Source organism: Coregonus lavaretus (assembly GCF_964263955.1).
Source record: "Coregonus lavaretus genome assembly, chromosome: 24".
NCBI lineage: Eukaryota > Metazoa > Chordata > Actinopteri > Salmoniformes > Salmonidae > Coregonus > Coregonus lavaretus.
In genome coordinates this window covers 6,023,257-6,044,824 of record NC_140011.1, presented here as the reverse complement: position 1 = coordinate 6,044,824, position 21,568 = coordinate 6,023,257, and the positions used below count along the sequence as shown (strand labels likewise).

At 41.8% G+C, this 21,568-nt stretch overlaps 1 protein-coding gene across 1 annotated transcript; it reads right to left on the bottom strand.

The window, feature by feature from the left end:
- Positions 1–21: 21 nt before the first annotated feature.
- Positions 22–15,581, bottom strand: LOC311100089 (alpha-N-acetylgalactosaminide alpha-2,6-sialyltransferase 6-like). Its single transcript, XM_084140834.1, has 6 exons — positions 15,500–15,581; positions 14,790–14,869; positions 14,151–14,357; positions 2,081–2,499; positions 1,697–1,804; positions 22–1,302 (listed from the first exon to the last, which is right to left on the bottom strand). Exons 2-6 carry the CDS (start codon positions 14,811–14,813, stop codon positions 1,116–1,118), a joined length of 945 nt encoding a protein of 314 aa, XP_083996960.1. The 5' UTR covers positions 14,814–14,869; positions 15,500–15,581; the 3' UTR covers positions 22–1,115.
- Between the last annotated feature and the right edge of the window lie 5,987 nt (positions 15,582–21,568).

Sequence of the window (21,568 nt, the reverse complement as noted above, 5' to 3'; positions counted from 1 at the left end):
TCGAATGAATGGACATTCTGTGCTATCAGCATTTTTTATTCAAGGCTAGAAAGATCACAGCACAAGTAAAGAACCAAATGTCTTGGTCATGAGACATCATCCTTGATGGTGCTCCTTGTCTTTTGTATCTAGTCGGTAGGTGTGTTCAATCTATATCCACTGTTACCCTTTTGTCTTATGTTTCTACTGTCCCGTGTATAGGATTCCATGCGAAATTAAACGTCATGTACATGCATCGGTTTTCAAATGTTATTTGTTCTCAAGACACACATTACAGAACATTCATGAAGAATAACAAGTCGATCAGCACAATGCTAGCAATACATTATTTTGGATCATTCAAACTGACAGCTGCATCCTTCGGGATGTCAGAGGTAAAGGGTCAAACATGACGAGACAATGTTTGTCCGTGTCATGGTTTGACAGGATAGAACAAACTCTGCATCCAACACAGCACAGTTGAGTGAATGCCTTAACCTCACACACCCCTACATTCAACAGGCATGTTATAATTCCATTGGGTTGGCACGAGCCAACCTACAGTGCTATAAATGTAAGCTTAAAGTGTTCTGATGTTGGTATTTTTACTGCGTTAAGTGTAAGCCACACAAGGTTTGATTGGATAACGTAATGCAACAAACGACATGTCACTTAATTTTAGCCATACTGTCTATAAGCATATGTCTCTGAAATTAATTCCTTTAACTTCTTGGATAATACAATCTCCCCTCAGTATGGGAAAGATGATATTATCTTGTATTATAACATTTGCGTTTGAGGACTTTTTTTTTAACAAACATTATAAACATGTAAAAATACTTTTTTAAATAATTCATTTTGTTTCTATTTACAATAAACATCAGTTGCCCTCTGCGCACTGCCTTGCTGTACACATACAATACATTATTAACTCCTGTAAAACTTAGATTTTACACTTTTATAGATAGCTTTGTAAAAGAAAAAACACATTTCTAATTTATATTACTGGTTCCAAACCAAGCTCACAGCTTCATATGTGAAAGAAATACTTAGTCAACACAGAGCCACAGTAATTCCCAAGAAAAATGACTACCATTCAGAGAAGGGGGCACACCTTGTGAGAGGAACCAGTCACCTCACCATATGGGGTGAGTGAAGGTGATATTATACTTCTTGGCCCAATGTGCAAACACCTGCTTCTCCGTGATGAACCGATGGTGGGGCCCCTTTCGGCCCTTCTCGTTCTGCAGGTAGGTGACACACTCTTCTGGGCCCCTGGGCTTGTAGTAGTGGTAGGGCATCTTCTTGGGCTGGGGCTTTTTTCTGGGAGAAGGGGCGTAACAAATGATTGCATTGACAATGTGCTGCAAGACAACCAGCATACATAATGGGTAGCAATAACTATGGCTCCTTCGTAGACAAGAAAGATAGATACCCGCACATTGTCGAATGCTCCCCTCGCTGTTTTATAGTGCAACGTTTCAACCCAAAAGTCTTCGTCATGCTTCTTTCATTGAAACACAATCATAATACATAATGTTACATTGCGTACAAGCAATCCTGTCAATTGCAGACAATGGTTTCATAATAATCAGTATTATAGATTAACTATTTGCTCACTGAACAAATTTATGATTACACAATGTAATAGCTTGATTTAAGTGCTTGATAGATTGCTATTAGTGATTTATCATTGTTTAACCTTGTTCATACTCACCCACAGTGACTGGGTGGAACCATCCCGTACACTTTAATATTGTCACACATCTCTATAGCGATCACCATGGTGAACCAACCGGTGCTCAACCAGGACTGAGACTTCGCTCTTTGGAAGGAAACCGTAGGATAAAATGTTTGAGGAAAAAAAATGTAATTAATAAGAGCATTTGTATTTCTTGATAGGGGCATTTCTTTCATTAGATTCCAGGAAAATCCCCATATTGTGATCATCATCACTAAGAAATGTAATTAGAATTTGCATTCATTATTTAAGCTGAATTCCATTTTGAATTGGAATTTCATGATTTTAAACTGAATTGAATTAATGTAGCATTATCACCATTGTTCTGTCCCCATTCCCACCTTCATCCCTGTTACCCACCTGTCTCGCCCCGTCTCTTTCTGAAAGAGCGTATCAAACTTGTGCATCTTGCTGGGCGTGATTGTGAAGCTGGACAGGTTACTGTAGGTCATGCTCACTCTCTGGATCAGACGGTACAGCGTTCCTTTAGCCTCTCTACCAATCTTGGTGGGCGGTCCCCAGAATATGACTGTAGAGTTTGCTCTATGATCCGTGCGGTTGAGAAACTCGGTGGGCCGCCTGACCACCCTGAACACGCTGGAGTGGGCCACCACTCTGAGAGTGGTCCGGTTGCCCACGTCACGCTCGAACCCTGTGGTGGGGGCGTCGTTCATGCGGATCACGCACTGGGTGCGGTCGATTTCCGGTCCGGCCCTGCTACCCAGCACGTGGCTGGAGCTGGTCACCAGGGCACAATGGTGGCAGTGCAGAGTCATATTCTGGAGAGGGAATGGATAAATGTCAGAAAATATATACAGTATATCATTCTCTAATGCGGGTCGTTCCACGAAATGATATTTTAAGTAGATATTGTGCACCAATATTGGATTTTAAAAGCCTGCTATAATAAATGAAGTGCCCTTTAATATAGACCACATGGAAAATTCAATAAATCAGATTTGTATATGAATAATGACATGCTTAATTGCCAAAATGTATGTCCCTGTGATGAGTGTGATTAGAAGGAGTCAGGCGCAGGGGGGTAAATCACCGAATACAGAGTTTATTCCGTCGTACACAGTTGGATAGCGCTGGATAGCGACTGTGGTATCTGAGGAATTTATGACTTTGCTAATGGTTTCAAATGGTTTTAGAGGATGTTGACAAAGCTTAAAGGGAGCATCTGGGGAGTAGTTCTATAGGGGCACCCTAAAGCCGAGGAAGTCTGTTAGGTGGCCTCCTGGGATTGGTCTGTATGGGAAAACACCCATATTATGTTACATAGGGCATAGGATATAAATACTTGGTTAAAACAAAGGAGGACAGAATAACATATTACAGATTGGGGTCCGGTTATTCTCCAGATGTCTGCAGATATCTGTAAATTGACGCTGAAATACTCTGATATAATAAACCTTTATAATCAAAGTACAGTGTCAGCGGATTTCCTTGGTCTCACAGCATAATTAGCAACGTTTTCTCGACACCACAAAATGGCGACGAGGTATTTGGTCGTGTTGCATCTTTTCCCAGCGTTCCATTCATGGGCGCCGAGCTGACTTTCGCTCCAGAGTCCGGCAGATAAGGGTGAGTTTTCTCACTACTTTGGGCACTGGTCAGTTCGTGTGTCTGTGTGTGTGCGTTGAATGAATGCACCGTTAAGAACTTGCGTGTGTGCTTTGCTGTTATTTGCTGTGGGATAGGAGTCTGTTCTAAATTTGTTTGCGTTGAAAGCAACGCAAAAAGGGGGGAGTGTCTATAGGGATATTTTGCTTGAATAAAATTCAAAAAGAATACAATGAAGGAATAAGGCCAGGAACTAAGGTAAATGTATACAAATTAGGCCATTGCGAATCTATGGAAGCCCTCTAAGGAGGCGATCATTAGGATGGGCCGAAAATCCTAAAAGCACGTCAGGTGTATTTAGGTAAGTCCTAGGGGGCTTGAGGTTGTGGTATATATATATATATATATTCGGTTGCAAGTTACCGCTCAACGTATGGTTGACGAATTATATGATTGATGTGACCGCTCATCGGATGTCCGCGGAACTCGTGGTAGCAGAAATTTAGGAACAATGGAATTATACGGCGCAATGGAGGTAGCATACTGCCTTAGGGGTCCATAGGAATGGGATAAGCCTCTTAAACTGTATGTATGTATGTGTATGTGTGTAGAAGAAAGTAGGATTTGTGTTCAATGTTTTATGTTGGTTTGTGAGCTCTGTTAAAGTGTTACTGTTTGTCTATGGGGGGGTAAAAGAGAGGAAGTACAGCGGGACTGTCTACTTTCTGTTGTTTAGGCTGGGAGAGAGCTGGGAGAGAGCCCTCTCCACTCTGAAATCGCACTGGTGAATGTACTACGCATGCGTGTGATTTTATGACTTTAGAGTTACGTAAGAGCAAATGTGCCACTCCTCTGCCTGCACTGAGTTGCTGGGAGACGCAGACTCAGAGCAGAGCAGACAGAGAGGAGTGGGGGATTTGAACACGAATGGAATGTTCTTTTTGTTAAATAGGCTTTTGGTTAACGATGAAACTATTTGAGATCTATTGAATTGATAAATGAGAGAGAGATGTTGACGGATTAAAAATAAATAAAATAAAATGTTATTGAGCTATTTATACTATTCTTGAGTTAAGTTGTTTGCTTATTTCTCAGAGCGAGTATGACTAGAGGAATATTGAATGGTTGAAATAACTCAGTGAGTGCATAAACTACTAAATTATTGTCTGTTTCTTTGTTCTTTTGTCATATGAGAGACGAGAAGGAGGAGGATGCGACAGAATGTGCTGCAACAGGATCAAGTCAAATCAAGGCCAGTACTGTTCTATTTACAAAACGTACCTTCCCATAGAGGATATTTTGGTTGCCTAGCATATTTGATGTTATGACAATTTGACAAAACCTTGGCAACAGACTGATCAATGGATGTAATTAAGAATTGCATTTGAGTTTTTGTGCATGAGTGGGTTTGATTAGAGATGAGGGGAAATCGAGTACTGACATTATTCTGTAAAACTAAGGTAATTGGGTGCTTATTAAGCAAGGGGTTTGTGAGTACTGTAGTGTTGCAGGATTATAGGTCTTTATTTTTTGGGTTGCTCTAAGGTGACTACTTTCATTTACTTTCCTGATTGGATGTGGTAAGATTGCCACTAATCAATAATTTGGTAAAATAAAATAAAATGAATAAATAAGTAAATTGATGAATAAATGAATAAATTAATTGATTAATTAATTAGTTTGGGGAAGGAAAAAAAGAGGGAACTATAGGCTATATAGTCTAAAATAATGAAATAATTTACAATAAAGGAATATAAAAGAGTTGTTACAAGGGGGAAAAAGGACATAAAAACGATGAAAGTAATTACTCCTGTTGATGTAGTACAAAATAGTAATCCTTTAGTTAATGGTATTGCAAGGTTATCTGGAAAAGGGAATAAACGTTGGCATGACATTGAACAACCATGGCTAGTGGAAGGGACTTTTAACCCTGACATCATCAACATGATGAAAGTGATTGAATAATAGAGAGAGGAGAAGCAGAAACGACCATAAAGATGAATCCAAAACTCCAAAAGTAAGAAGAAAACAATATGTCTGGAAACTAAGGGTGGAGTGAGGTTAAGGAAGATGGAACTTGAAGATGAAGAAGATGATGATGATCAGAGTGATTGAGAAGAGATCATGGGTGGATATGACTCTGTGATTAGAAGGAAGTTGGAGGAAGAAGAAGGATACTAGAGATTCGATCTCTGAGGAAAGTGAAGATGGAGAAAGCAATGAAGATTTGGAGATTAAAGGTGCTTTATGTTCAAGAGGATTTTATCCTACAATGATTAGTAAAGAAGAAATAGAAAGAGATATAGACTGATGCGTATTATGCCTGGATAAGGGGAATAATTTAGAAGAGACAACGAGAACTGGAAGAACAACTCAAGAAGCTGAAGATACAGAAAAGAAAAAACTGCTGAGAAAAGGATCCCAAGAATTGGAGGAGAAGAATAATACATTGAGGAAAGGAAAGAGAGCACAAGTAAGAAGATGATGCCAGTGATCATTCGAGGACAGAACTTAGAATATAAGCCTTTGAAGAATACCGATATGTCAACAACTAGAAAGAACAGGACCAAGAAACTCTCAGAAAACTTGATGAAATACAACGGGGGGAGAATAAGAAGGAGAAGAAAAGCTTTGGTTATGAAGAATCAGTGTGAACCAAATCAACAATCACTGCCACGGCTTCAACTGAACAAGGTCAAATGCAATTGTACCAGCCACAACTAGTGGTACAAGTTGTTTCATATCCATAGATAGTTTCTGGACTGAAAGAATTGGAGAGGAAGAGGATGAAAAGGCTTAGAAAGAGGAAGAGGAGGGAGATTTAAGCCATACTTCCAGCAATCTTAAGAAGTGTGTTATGATTGTGGACAGGTTGGTGACTTTGCTGTGAGTGTAATGGGCCAGAAGGAAACACAAGAGAGAATTTCAGAGGAAGATACAGGAGCAAGTGAAGATCATCTGGAGGACAGGTGAACCCTTATAGGGACAAGGAGCAAGGATTCTAGGGGTGCCTAGAAGATCCGAAAGGGGGTGTCAGCTGGTAGCACCAGTTAGGAAAAAAGATCCAACAATTGAAGTGAAAATAAACAATGGACTATGGGAAGTGATGATGGATAGTGGAAAGGTTTATCTGTGTTCAGCCTGAAGAGGTTACACATCTCACTATGTCAAATCAACTAATTAGGATAGGGATTTGAGGGAGTAAAACAGTTGATTACTCTTAAGGAACCAATTGAGCTCTGCTATGAAAATGAGAAAATTAAAATACCCATACTGGTATCAGAACATATACCTATTGCATTGTTGGGAAGAGATGCATTGTGGAAATTGAACTGTACAATAATATGTACACCAGACGGCTGTCTGGTAGAAGTGCCAAAGGAGAAGGTTTACCAATTGTTGATGATGACAGAAATGGATTCGTCTTCAGTATTCTGGATTGGAAATCTCAGTGAAGATTTTTTGAAGCAGGCTAAGATATGGAAGAAATTTAAGGGGAAAAAATGCCAGATGCGAGGCTTCTGGAATATCCATTTCAACTCAGCTGAAGTATTTCAAGAATGCTGCCGAATTGAACTCAGAGGAATGGTTGAGTCTTCAACTGAAGAAAGTTCAACTCAGCTTATGTTGAATAATTTTTGACCACAAGGAGCAATTATGAAGATAAACACAGATGATTATCTGGATAAAGAAGTGGGGGAAATGGTATGGGGTAAATGGTATGTGATTCATTTTATATATTATTTTATATATTATTTTTAGTTGATATTGATGTTTTAATTTGAATGTGTTGTTTTGCAAAAGATACTGTTTGGTCTTTTCTTTTCTTCCAGAAGCATATGGGGGAATGTGTAGAGGGGATTCAAATACTCAAACAAGGACAATATGAAGGGACAATATGAAGGGACTGGAGGAAGTGGAACAAGGAAGGTGTGGAGATGTTCAGATTCCATCATCGACGATGAATTTGAAGTCGACACTGCTGAGGAGATGAAGTGTAGTGGACTACATTCCAGTATCTGCAATGATATATAGACATATTTGTATGTGTAATACATAATTTGTGTCATATTATTTTTGTATTAATTTTTGAAGAATTATGTTTGCTGTTATTGGGTACATGTGGGGATCCCAGATGTTTTTGTTTATTTTGTGGATGCTTAGGGATATTGGGTCTAGGCAGGGATAGAGAGAATCCACAGGAGGGTCCGATGGGTTGACCAGCCTGAATGTGGACAGATTTGATTGTATTTTGTTTGCTGAGGCTTTCATGTGTATTTAAATTGCATCATAGTTTAAAATGCATTGATAAAGATGTAAGAATTGATCTGGAGTACTTAAGTGGTTGCCTGGGGCAGAGGGGCTGTGAGAGAATTTTACTGTCTTGATTGATTGATGGATATTTGGAAAGAAAGCTGCCAGACTGGTTTTTCGCTCTCACACTCCATAAAGATTTGTTCATATTTCATAGAAATGTATTTACACTCCATAGAAAAATGTGTTTTTGGTTTATTGTAAAAGTTACTCAATAAGAGATTTTTTTTTATTAGTCATAAACCTATTCTTTTTGTTTTCGAGACTTAATTCGTCTCGAAGGGGGGAATATGTGGTATCTGAGGAATTTATGACTTTGCTAATGGTTTCAAATGGTTTTAGAGGATGTTGACTAAGCTTAAAAGGAGCATCTGGGGAGTAGTTCTATAGGGGCACCCTAAAGCCGAGGAAGTCTGTTAGGTGGCCTCCTGGGATTGGTCTGTATGGGAAAACAGCCATATTATGTTACATAGGGCATAGGATATAAATACTTGGTTAAAACAAAGGAGGACAGAATAACATATTACAGATTGGGGTCCGGTTATTCTCCAGATGTCTTCAGATATCTGTAAATTGACGCTGAAATACTCTGATATAATAAACCTTTATAATCAAAGTACAGCGTCAGCGGATTTCCTTGGTCTCACAGCATAATTAGCAACGTTTTCTCGACACCACACGACAACAAAATACAGGCACAGGGGAACAATCTACCCCAGCAATACAAGGAACGAGTAGCTCCACCGAGCTACACTCAACTCACATAAAACAATCACCCACAAGGACAAGGGGGCAGAGGGAACACTTATACACAGACTAATTGACAAGACAAGACAAATGGAATGATGATATATGGAGCGGCAGTGGCTAGTAACCGGTGACGACGAACGCCGAAGCCTGCCCGAACAAGGAGGGGAGGCAGCCTCGGCAGAAGTTGTGACAGTCCCTCTGTGCACTGTGACTTCTCGGAAGATTTGAACCCACTTAACCCTAAAAACTCTTGTTTTAATATATATTTTTAAAATAAATTAAATGAAACATTTAACATCTAATTGTCAAATCATTGTGTAAAAGCAGGTGAGCTGTTTCTACTCTTTTTGGCAATTTTCTGGTGTTTTGTGGTGTAAAACTGAGTGGGTCGAGCATAACACGTCAACCCTGTTACCCATAGATAGACAGTTGCCCCTCCCAAGCTCTAAGAAACCCATAGATTCCCATTCAGTTGCCCCTCCCTGTTGCACAAAACAATCCAGCTAGCCTAGCACATTATGTTCTGAGAACCATATGTTTCTTACAGTGCACTCAGAAAGTATTCAGACCCCTTGACTTTTTCCACATTTTGTTACGTTACAGCCTTATTCTAAAATGGATAAAATAAAAACAATTCCTCAATCTACACACAACACCCCATAATGACAAAGTGAAAACAGGTTTTTATAAATTTTTGCAAATGTATAAAACATTAAACTGAAATACCTTATTTACCTAAGTACTCAGACCTTTTGGTATGAGGCTCGAAATTGAGCTCAGGTGTATCCTGTTTCCATTGATCATCCTTGAAATGTTCTACAACTTGGAGTCCACCTGTAGTAAATTAAATTGATTGGACATGATTTGGAAAGACACACCTGTCTATATAAGGTCCCACAGTTGACAGTGCATGTCAGAGCAAAAACCAAGCCATGAGGTCGAAGGAATTGTCTGTAGAGCTCCAAGACAGGATTGAGTCGAGGCACAGATCTGGGGAAGGGTACCAAAAAATGCAGGGATGAAGGTTCTCAAGAACACAGTGGCCTCCATCATTCTTAAATGGAAGAAGTTTGGAACCACCAAGACTCTTCCTAGAGCTGGCCGCCCGGCCAAACTGAGCCATCGGGGGAGAAGGGCCTTGGTCAGAAGAACCTGATGGTCACTCTGACAGAGCTCCAGAGTTCCTCTGTGGAGATGGGAAAACTTTCAAGAAGGACAACCATCTCTGCAACACTCCACCAATCAGGCCTTCATGGTAGAGTGTCCAGACGGAAGCCACTCCTCAGTAAAAGGCACATGACAGCCCGCTTGAGGTTTGCCAAAAGGCACCTAAAGGACTCTCAGACCATGAGAAACAAGATTCTCTGGTCTGATGAAACCAAGATTGAACACTTTGGCCTGAATGCCAAGTGTCACGTCTGGAGGAAACCTGGCACCATCCTTACGGTGAAGCATGGTGGTGGCAGCATCATGCTGTGGGAATGTTTTTCAGCGGCAGGGACTGGGAGACTATTCAGGATCGAGGCAAAGATGAACGGAGCAAAGTACAGAGAGATCCTTGATGAAAACCTGCTCCAGAGCATTCAGGACCTGGGGTGAAGGTTCACCTTCCAACAGGACAAAAACCCTAAGCACACAGCTGAGACAACGCAGGAGTGGCTTCGGGACAAGTCTCTGAATGTCCTTGTGTGGCCCAGCCAGAGCCTGGACTTGAACCCGATCTAACATATCTGGAGGGACTTGAACCCTATCGAACATCTCTGGAGAGACCTGAAAATAGCTGTGCAGAGACGCTCCCCATCCAACCTGACAGAGCTTGAGAGGATCTGCAGAGAAGAATGGGAGAAACTCCCCAAATACAGGTGTGCCAAGCTTGTAGCGTCATACCCAAGAAGACTCAAGGCTGTAATCACTGCCAAAGGTGCTTCAACAAAGTACTGAGTAAAGGGTCTGAATAATTATGTAAATGAGATATTTCTGTTTTTTATGAGGTACTGTGTGTAGATTGATGAGAAATATATAATTTCATCAATTTTAGAATAAGGGTGTAATGTAACAACATTTTGAAAAATGAAGGGGTCTGAATACTTTCCGAATGCACTGTAGGTGTGAATTTCAGTACTTCAGCATAACGTTTACTACAGATTTCCTCATGGTTCTATTTAAAGTAGTGTTCTCAAATTGTTCCAAGAACGTTAAGAAACAACGTTCTTCTGTGGGAATTTCATTACTTTAGCATAAGGTTTCCTACAGGTTTCCTCATGGTTCTATTTAAAGTAATGTGCTGAGAAACTTCCATAAAAAAACACTAGAAAACATTGGTAACGTTCAAAGAACATTCTAAGAATGTTATTTAAAAACCTATATTCCGTTCTCAGCTTCAACACATCTCTTGAACTTTATGTTGGTAAGTGTGTTCAGGTCAGTTGGCCACACCTGATCCTAATGAGTGCTTTTTTTCCTTTGAAAAGGGGCCTGTTTGAATAGACTAAAATGAACAGCTTTGTATGAGTTTAAAAAACATGGCACGCTAGCTCCATCCTGGTGGCGCAGTGGACTAATTCCAAGGAAAGAGAACACAAAAAATAAATGTTTGCATGATTAATGCCAAAGCAAATTAATTTCCATGTGTCCTATCTGTGCTTGGAGTTCAAAACAGTTAACCCAAACTAAGCTAGCAGTATTATTAAAAGTAATACTTTCCCAGAACAGCAGATTTTCACTTGCGTCCTCAGAACGTCTATATTTTTTCTTCTCAGTTTTACCGGTCAGGAAACGTATTGCTTCGTTCCCAGAACCAATGGAAAACCAAAAACATACGTTCCCACAACTTCCAAGGAACCAAATGTGCTAGCTGGGAAGCTTCCATTCCCCTGTCACAAGGGGATTTATGGCTAATTTAAAGTCAACCCTGTTACTTTATTTGGCACATAATAGGCACTTACTATAGTCATTTTTTAAATTGTATCTCTTGAGATGGGAAAACCTTTTTTTTATTAAGTTGAGCATGTGCTCGTCATGACAGAATATAAAAATTTGGTGAAATAAAATGTGTTTTTTCCCCACCAATTTACACTACAGAAAAGGGACTCATTTAATAATAATATAATAATAATATGCCATTTAGCAGACGCTTTTATCCAAAGCGACTTACAGTCATGCGTGCATAAATTTTTTGTGTATGGGTGGTCCCGGGGATCGAACCCACTACCTTGGCGTTACAAGCGCCGTGCTCTACCAGCTGAGCTACAGAGGACCACATGTATCCCTTAATGGTAGACCCATGCACAAATATGAACATACACTGCACTTCACATGTACGGTAAACAAGCACACCACAGTTATACAACATCACACAGCCGTACAGACTTTCCACTAGGGCAGTGAAGTTTTTTACTTAATTTTGAACTTGGGATGTTTTTTTGGCTGTGCATGATTGTTTCTATGAATCATGCAGTACATAGCTACATTTAGCCAGTGTCAAGCATTTTTTATCCACCAATACAACTTGATGCTGCAAGTGTGAGCGGAACAGGGTTCAAATTACACCTTGACTTTTGGAGGTGCACTAAAAATAGCTGACTTGACCAAGATTATTTGAACCCTTTGGGGGAAGCAAATATGAATGTTTCTAGGCTTGTGGGTGGAATTACTTTTATATGTAATACAGATTGTTACAAGGGTGCCCTGCATATTAATGTTTGTACCATGTTTTGTGCTGCTGCCATGTTGTGTTGCTACAATGTTGTTGTCATGTGGTGTTGCTACCATGCTGTGTTGTCATGTGTTGCTGCCATGCTATGTTGTTGTCTTAGGTCTCTCTTTATGTAATGTTCTGGTGTCTCTCTTGTCGTGATGTGTGTATTGTCCTATATTTTTATTTTTAATCCCAGCCACCGTCCCCGCAGGAGGCCTTTTTGCCTTTTGGCAGGCTGTCATTGTAAATAAGAATTTGTTCTTAACTGACTTGCCTAGTTAAATAAAATAATATTAATATTATTATTACCACCATATTATTATGGTGGGTAAGCTTACTGTAGGGGAGAGTGGGGTAAGTTGAGCTAAAGGGATACATTGAGCCACTCTTGTTAATAGGAAACCATACACAAAATTAATAATTTCACCAAATATTTAGGAAGAGGTAATTTCATGGAGCCTGTGAAGGAAGAAATCACATGGAAAAAGTGGTAAGCAAGTTAGGTCCAAAAAACGGATTTTCACTAAGTCAAATGAATTTATTGTGTATCAAAACTAAAGTAGATCATTTTAAGATTGTTGGGGTCTCTATAAGCTTCAATAGGAGGTCCTAAACCTAGCATGAAAGTGCATCCTTGCAGTGGTGTAAAGTACTTAAGTAAAAATACTTTAAAATACTACTTTAAAGTAGTTTTTGGGGATATCAGTACTTTACTATTTATATTTTTTACAACTTTTACATTTTAGTCATTTAGCAGACGCTCTTATCCAGAGCGACTTACAGTTAGTGAGTGCATACATTTTTCATACTGGCCCCCTGTGGGAAACAAACCCACAACCCTGGCGTTGCAAGCACCATGCTCTACCAACTGAGCTACACGGGGCTTCTCCTCTGAAATTCCTAAAGAAAATCATGTACTTCTTACTCCATACATTTTCCCTGACACCCAAAAGTACTTGTTACATTTTGAATGCTTAGCAGGACAGGAAAATTGTCCAAATCACACACTTATCAAGAGAACATCCATGGTCATCACTACAGCCTTTGATCTGGCAGACTCACTAAACACAAATGCTTCATTTGTAAATTATTTTGGATTATTGGAGTGTGCCCCTGGCTATCCATAAATAAATAAATAAAAAATCTGTGCCATCTGGTTTCTTAATATAAGCTTTGCAATGATTTATACTTTTACCTTTGATACTTAAGTATATTTTTGCAATTACATTTACTTTTGATACTTAAGTATATTTAAAACCAAATACTTTTAGACTTTTACTCAAGTAGTATTTTACTGGGTGACTTTCACTTTTACTTGAGTCATTTTCTTTTAAAAGGTATCTTTACTTTTACTCAAGTATGACAAGTGCATACTTTTAACTGTGCGGGCTAATATAGTCAAAATGTTTGCCTGGGGGTAAGTTGAGCCAATGGCCATGGGGTAAATTGAGCCAATGGTTGAACCAATGGCAAGTTGATCAAATTGAAGTGTTTTCTACCCAGGTGTAATGCAAGGCATTATCACTGGGATTTGAGGTAACAACAGGGCCTATATTAAAAGCGTTTAAAAAAGTACAAAATGTTTGTTACGTGTTAAGCCTGTGTTAAAAAAATGATTCAAATTATTAAAAAAACAAAAAAGTGGTTGTGATTGTGTTGAATTGTGTTTGGGAAATAAAGATATACATGGTAGCGGTAATACTTAATTCAGTACTGAAATTTCTAGGCAGCTTAAATTTCCCTGTCCCGCAGCTCAATTTACCCCATACCCAGGGGGGGACAAGCTTTGTTTTCAAAACTGTAATGTTCACATGAATTCTTGAGGGATACACAACATCCTGAAATATATGTAGATATCTTTGTTAGAAACAATACTATATTTCCCTAGATGACTAAACTTACCTGTTTGTAGTGTACTACATGTTCTGATTACATGCTTGTTCTGCCCTATGAGCACAAGACGTTGAAAAGGTGTTTCAAATACGTATTTTTGGTTGAGCTCCCATGTGTTTTATATTGGAGTGGCCTTCTTGACCAGGTCTCCTGGATTAAATAGAGGTTCCATAGATTTTCTTTGTAATTCCAACCCTGAGTGCGAGTTACCTTGTTTCCATAGACAGCAACATAGCCCTCCTTCCCCGCCCATTTCTTGAGGTCGGTGACCTTGATGGCGTGATGAGGCATGGACGCCCTGAAGGGACTGTATAAGGGACTGATGTCATTGCCGCTGTTGGAGCTATAGAGGATGAGGAGGGTCATCAGGAGGAAGATGGCTCCGAAGATCACCATCTTCTGGCTCTGTTGCCCTTGCTGGAAAATATGGGGGGGTGCTGTGTTGTCTGTTACTCTTTAGTGACAGACTGTTACAGAAAGGTAACAAATCGATTAACTGGCAAGCGTGTACACTGTATTTGGTTCTGGGTGCCGAGATCAATGTTAGTGCTTTGTTGTCGGTCTGACTTTCAGCAAGGACAAAGGCTGTTCAAATGCCATTTGCAACTCAGAGCAACTGGTGACTTATTTCAAGTTCAGGTTTATTTTGCACCATATGTGACATGCATAATGTTATGCGATAAAATTGTACAAAGCATAGGCCTATTATGGACAGTGCATCAGTAATTATACTTCATAGCAAATTCTACACAAACAGTTAATTGAATCTATAAATAAGCATTTCAGGTGCCTTGTAATTATCTTTATGAACAGTAACTGAGGGTGTATCAATATTCAGAATGATCTTACCTTGTCAACTAGCCTCAGCCCCATGCTTCTAGATCAGGCTGAACTACATCACATGTTCTGTGCTTTTCTGGTCACCACCCCTGTTAAGAGGCAGATGAGCCATAGTGAATACACACTATAACCTTACATAGGCTGCTATGTATATGCTTATATTGTCAATACCATGTCACTAATCATGCTGTTAAGTCACAATTGTCACGGGAAATAATACAAAAGCAATGTATTGTGCTGCAGAATAATGTATTGTGCTTATGGCATTGCACACTTCAAGAATTTGACAACCACAATATATATTTTTCTGCAATTCTGACTGATATCATAAATCAGCCCAGGCCCTATACGTTTTACAGAACAGGTGCAGTGGTGTATCAAAACAAACACCCCTGGTTTAAATAGAAAGGGATATTTGTTGCGCACACGTTTCATTTTAGCGCACCGAGATCTGTTTGGACAAAACTGTTAATCTGAGCCTATCGAAACATATTAAACATTAAAATGCAATAGAATAAAGCTATTATTATGGGACACATGACAATATTCTGGCGGAGACCTACACCAGTTGCCTCACCGCTCACGCAGCAAGCCATCGGAGATGATTCGTGTTGACACCATAAATAGCATTATTTTAAACCATAATAGCGGGAAATGGTGGTCATTCAACAATAACAGCGGAATAATGACAAAATGCAATGGAAACGAGGGTTGCTTACCAATTCGGGGATTTATCCATATGAGATCTGTCTGTGCACCATCGAGGTTTGATCTGTCAGCGCGTGCCCCATCTTCCTGCACAATTGTAGGAGGGGATTCGCTTCCCAGCTAGCACATTTGGTTCCTTGGAAGTTGTGGGAACGTACGTTTTTGGTTTCCCATTGTTACATTTTACATTTCACCGCATCAAAGGGACGATGGATGGGGCCATGTACCGTCAAATCTTGGGTGAGAACCTCCTTCCCTCAGCCAGGGCATTGAAAATGGGTCGTGGATGGGTATTCCAGCATGACAATAACCCAAAATACACAGCCAAGGCAACAAGGAGTGGCTCAAGAAGAAGCACATTAAGGTCCTGGAGTGGCCTAGCCAGTCTCCAGACCTTAATCCCATAGAAAATCTGTGGAGGGAGCTGAAGGTTCGAGTTGCCAAACGTCAGCCTCGAAACCTTAATGACTTGGAGAAGATCTGCAAAGAGGAGTGGGACAAAATCCCTCCTGAGATGTGTGCAAACCTGGTGGCCAACTACAAGAAACGTCTGACCTTTGTGATTGCCAACAAGGGTTTTGCCACCAAGTACTAAGTCATGTTTTGCAGAGGGGTCAAATACTTATTTCCCTCATTAAAATGCAAATCAATTTATAACATTTTTGACATGCATTTTTCTGGATTTTTTTGTTGTTATTCTGTCTCTCACTGTTCAAATAAACCTACCATTAAAATTATAGACTGATCATGTCTTTGTCAGTGGGCAAACGTACAAAATCAGCAGGGGATCAAATACTTTTTCCCTCACTGTAAGTCTATTCAAACAGACCCCATTTCAAAGGAAGCAAGCACTCATTAAGATCAGGTGTGGCCAATTAGTGGGCCAGCACACCCAAACACACTTAACAAGATAGAGGATAGAGAGTTTTGTTGACGCTGAGAAGGGAATTCAAAAAGTATTCACACCCCTTGACACACCTTTTTCCACATTTTGTTGTGTTACAGCCTGAATTTAAAATGGATCAAATTTAGATTTTGTGTCACTTGCCTACACAGAGACTAAATAGAAACATGACGAAACCTGCAGAAAATGTTATGCTGAAGTACTGAAATTCCCAAAGAAGAACGTTGATTCCTAATGTTCTCTTACCTATTTGAGAACATTCCCAATGTCAAACCAGTTGGACAACATTCCTAGAAGTAATGAAATACCAATTAAATAACGTTCCTTAAATGTGCTGAGAATGTTCCAAAGCTAAGCAACTATCCTGCACCATTTCCAGAAAGTTGTGGGAAGGTTGTATGCAAAATAACTATAGGATAACCATGCTCTTAACAAGCTCTGAAACATATGGTTCTCAGAACGTTATGTGCTAGCTGGGTTGCGTCATCAACATTTCATCACTGCAGTGGAAATACCAGGGATTTCTTGTCCAATAGCTGGTCGGTTTTATTATTGCATATAATTTACAGCGCTGTCAGCTCATACAAAATATACAGTATATTATGTATGGCATTAGAATATGATAATCATGATGTCTGAGCAATTCCCGGGTTGTAAGTTTGGCAAACAATTAGATATGAATTAATAATGTGCCATTTTGGATTTGTGTAACATTTGCTTGATTATTAAGATGTTTAGAAATAATTTATAAAGACCCAAAAGCTAGTATTTGAGGATAAATTGCAAACAAAATTGAGCACCATCTCAACACTAGGTGATCTCTCATTAAACCATATCAATATGTGTTAAGATCACCCCCACAGCTGATCTCAATTGCTGCCACTATTTGCCACCATATACCACTCCCTAAAGAGATAATCTACTGTGGCAATTTAGGCTACTCTAAACATTTTATTAATGCAAAGCTTGTGTTGATATACTTACTTTTCATTTCCAATTAATTTAACCCATGAATAAAAACTTGTCTTAATACAGTATGGTCATTTCTTATCAAAAGAGGAAAATAAACTATTCCTGAACTGTCTACATCTAACATCGGTAACTTAATCAAGCCAATAATGATTGAGTTAATATAATATACGTTTTCATGAAATTATAGTCTAATCAAGGTATGTCAAATGACAAATTATATTCTAATGTGGCCCAAACATAGATGTCTATAATGTACTGTATTGTACTTTACTGTACAGTAAACTCGAGTGGAGTTTAGTTCAGTACAATACAGGAAAGTAGAGTACAGTAGAGTATCAATACAGTACTCTACTGTACTATACTCTACTTTCCTGTACTGAACTATACCCTTCTCGGGTTTACTGTACTCAAGTTTCTTACAATTCACTGGGTCTATAGGTTTACATTAAATAGTTTTCATTAATTACCAGCCTCGCTATTTTCAATGTTCCTGTTCGGTCAATATTTCATTGGGGCCTGGAGTAGAGAACCTAGATGCAGCTGTCTGTTATCTAACTAATTTGACACAGTAACAATGGGAGATCAACTGATCTGCAGGTTTATTCTTGTGGGTTTTTGGTTGCAAGCAAGTTTGTTTTAACACGCAGTGGTATGTCCTCTCCTGTTAGTAGCGTTTTAAGAGATCCAGTGCTAACCTGCAGCTGCGCGTTATGTTCTGCCTGTTGGTTGCAATTGACCCTGAGAGTGTACATAATATATTTCACATTTTCAGGGTTGGGAAAACCAGACAATACTAATGAATAAACAAGAGTACTGAATAAAGAATACACAATAGGCCTACTGTAAACATTTATAATACATCTCTTTGGAATCCGGCACTATAACAACATAAGTAATTTAACAAGGCAGTTAAAGAGCATTTCATATTTCCTTAAAGAGAGGAATGTAACAGCTTCAGTAAGAACACATGCAAAAACGGACTGATGTAAATATCATCAGACCATCAGAATATAAGGCATGTCGGACCTTGTATGAAAGTAACATTAAACTGTAAGGGTCGGTGTGAGGTATGACCCAGGTGCGGTGCAGGATATACAGTAGGCAGAGATGGTGAAACAAGGATCTTTACTGGTGGTCCCAAAGCTAAAATAGAAAAATAACAGACTTATCACGGTAAAAGAAAGGCGGAGCAAATAAGTCTCCAAAAACGGACAGCCAAAATACAAAATACTACCTACGACTGAAACAAATAACAAAACAGGGAGAACACTTCTCAAGTACCTGTACATAGGTCTCTGATCAGACACTGAGTAGTACTGCTGGACATAGAGAAACTAACAGAGAAAACTGAGTAAGGCAACACAGGCCTCCTGTAGCTCAGTTGGTAGAGCATGGCGCTTGCAACGCCAGGGTTGTGGGTTCGATTCCCACGGGGGGCCAGTATGAAAAATGTATGCACTCACTAACTGTAAGTCACTCTGAATAAGAGCTTCTGCTAAATGACTTAAATGTAAACACAGGGAAGTGAGGGCAGAAATACACAGGTAGACACAGGTGACACCAATAGGATACTGATTAGACCAGACTGTAAGTGAGGAGGTGCCTAAGGTTGTCGGAGGATGACACCTAGTGGGTCACTCCGGAACTGCGACCCCCTCCTGTAACAGTGCCCCCCCCCCCCCCCCCCCCCCCCCCCGACGAACGTCCCCAGCCGTTCACCTCGGCACCTCCAGGTGGAGGCGACGGAATGTTGTTATTAGCCCTGAGTCCAGAATGTCTCTCCTGGGCACCCAGGACCGCTCCTCTGGCCCATAACCCTCCCAGTCCACCTGAAATTGGAGACCCCTCCCCAGTCCAGGATCTGGTCCACAGTAAAAGCCGGCTGTCCTCCGACGAGGTACAGCGGGGGAACAGGATGAGGAGGGGAAGCTGTCCTGACGAACCGGGGTGACAGCTTCCTGGATTCCACGTGGAGGGGAGTCTGTCCTGGGTGAAAAACTGGGTCCGGGCGACGCCTGCAGTTGGCCTGATGTTGAGACCTGACCGAAGCCCGCTTAAGCGGCGCCTCCAGCGACTGATGTGGGACGGGACCGCCGCCTCTTGCTCTGGGATTAGGGGGGGGGGGGGTTGTGGATGTAGGCCCGTGGACGAGAAGGGTGTTGTGGATGTACTCCGCCAGCCGCTGGGTTGCTGGAGGCGTAGCACCCCCTTCAGATCCTGGATGACGCACTCCTTCTGCCCGTTCGACTGGGGATGGAAGCTGGAAGACAAGCTGGCTGTGGCAGGTGGCGAACGCCTTCCAGAACCTGGAGGCAAACTGAGGGCCCCGATCCGACACCACATCTTGGGGAAGGCCGTGGACCCGGAAAACGTGCTGCACCACCAACTTACCATTCTCCTAGGCCGGCGGTAGTTTGGGAAGATGAATGAAGTGGGCAGCCTTCGAGAACCGGTCCACAACGACCAGGATGACTGTGTATCCATCAGGGCGGAAATGAAATCCAGAGAAATGTGGGACCAGGGACACTTGGGGATAGGCAAGTGGTCACAAGGGCGCAGCCTTGGGTACGCACATCCTCCCCGATGGACATCGGGCTCCCGCCGTAGCGCTGCTCTGACCAGCCTATCGATTCCCCACAAAACTGGTGCAGCAATCAGGGCGTTGGGAACAATGGGGTCATCCCTCTCCACCAGGTCCACGGGGTCAAACTGCCGGGAGAGCGTGTCAGGCTTGGTGTTCATCGACCCCGGACGGTATGAGATGGTGAACCGGAACCTGTTGAAGAACAACGCCCACCTGGCCTGGCGCGAGTTGAGCCTCTTGGACCCCTGAATGTAGGCTAAGTTCTTATAGTCCGTCCATACGACGAATGGATGGGCGGCCCCCTCTAGCCAATGCCTCCACTCCTCCAGGCCGAGCTTGACCACTAGCAACTCACGGTTCCCAACGTTGTAATTCCGCTCCACCGGGGACAGCCGATGGGAGAAAAACGCGCAGGGGTGAGTCTTACCGTCCATGAGGAACCGCTGGGACAGGATTGCTCCCACTGCAACGTCTGAAGCATCCACCTCCACAATGAACAGCAGTGACGGATCAGGATGCCCTAGGACCGGTGCCAATGTAAAGCGCTGCTTGAGCGCATCAAATGCGTTCCCCGATTCCGGGGTCCAGGCGAAGGAGCGCACGCTCGTCTGGGTGAGGGCTGTCAGGGGAGCGGCTAGGGAGCTAAAATTGCTAATAAATCGGCTATAAAAATTAGCGAACCCTAAAAACCGCTGTAGTTGCTTGAGGGATGAGGGCTGGGGCCAATCCAGTACCACGCTGACCATGGCTGGGTCCATCTGTAGGTCCCCCTGGGTGACGATGAACCCCAGGAAGGAGACTGTCTCTGTGTGGAACACGCACTTCTCCGCCTTGACGTAGAGCTGGTGACGGAGAAGGCGTTGGAGGACTTGCCGAACGTGCTGCTGGTGTTCACTCATGTCCTTTGAGAATATTAGGATGTCATCCAAATACACGAAGACGCTGTAGTCGAGGAGGTCCCGGAGCACATCATTGACCAACGCCTGGAACACTGGCTAGACTGAACAGCATGACTTGGTACTCGTAATGCCCGCTGGGTGTGTTAAAAGCCGTCTTCCACTCGTCCCCCTCCCGAATCCTCACCAGGTTGTAGCCATTGCGTAAGTCCAGCTTGGTGAAGACCCGGGCTCCCTGCAATGACTCAAATGCCGTCGTCATCAGTGGGAGTGGATAGCGGTTCTTAACCGTGATGTCGTTGAGCGCCCGGTAATCAATGCACGGCCGCTGCCTACCGTCCTTTTTCCCCACGCCTCTTACTAAACACCTCCCCCAGATCACAATACTCCCGGGGAACGCCTGCCAGGTCTGGGCCGGTGACGGAGTCTGTAGCCGCCGTCCTCCCGGTTTCAAACGCCGCTAGGGTGGTAGACGGTTCAGAGTGCGGGCGACCAGCCAGGGGTGACCGAGGACGAGGGGACACTCTGGAGAGTCCAGAATGAAAAACTGGATATCCTGCCATAGAAGAGCCTGGGAGTCTCTGGAGTTGTGGTTTCGGTTCTGGCTCGCTAGCACCCCTCCCGATACTAGCGAGCCCTCCCGTTTCCCGGCATCTCCGGGCATGAGTCGCAGTGGTGACCTGCCTGGCTGCAGTACAGGCAACGACCCTGGCGCAGACGCCAC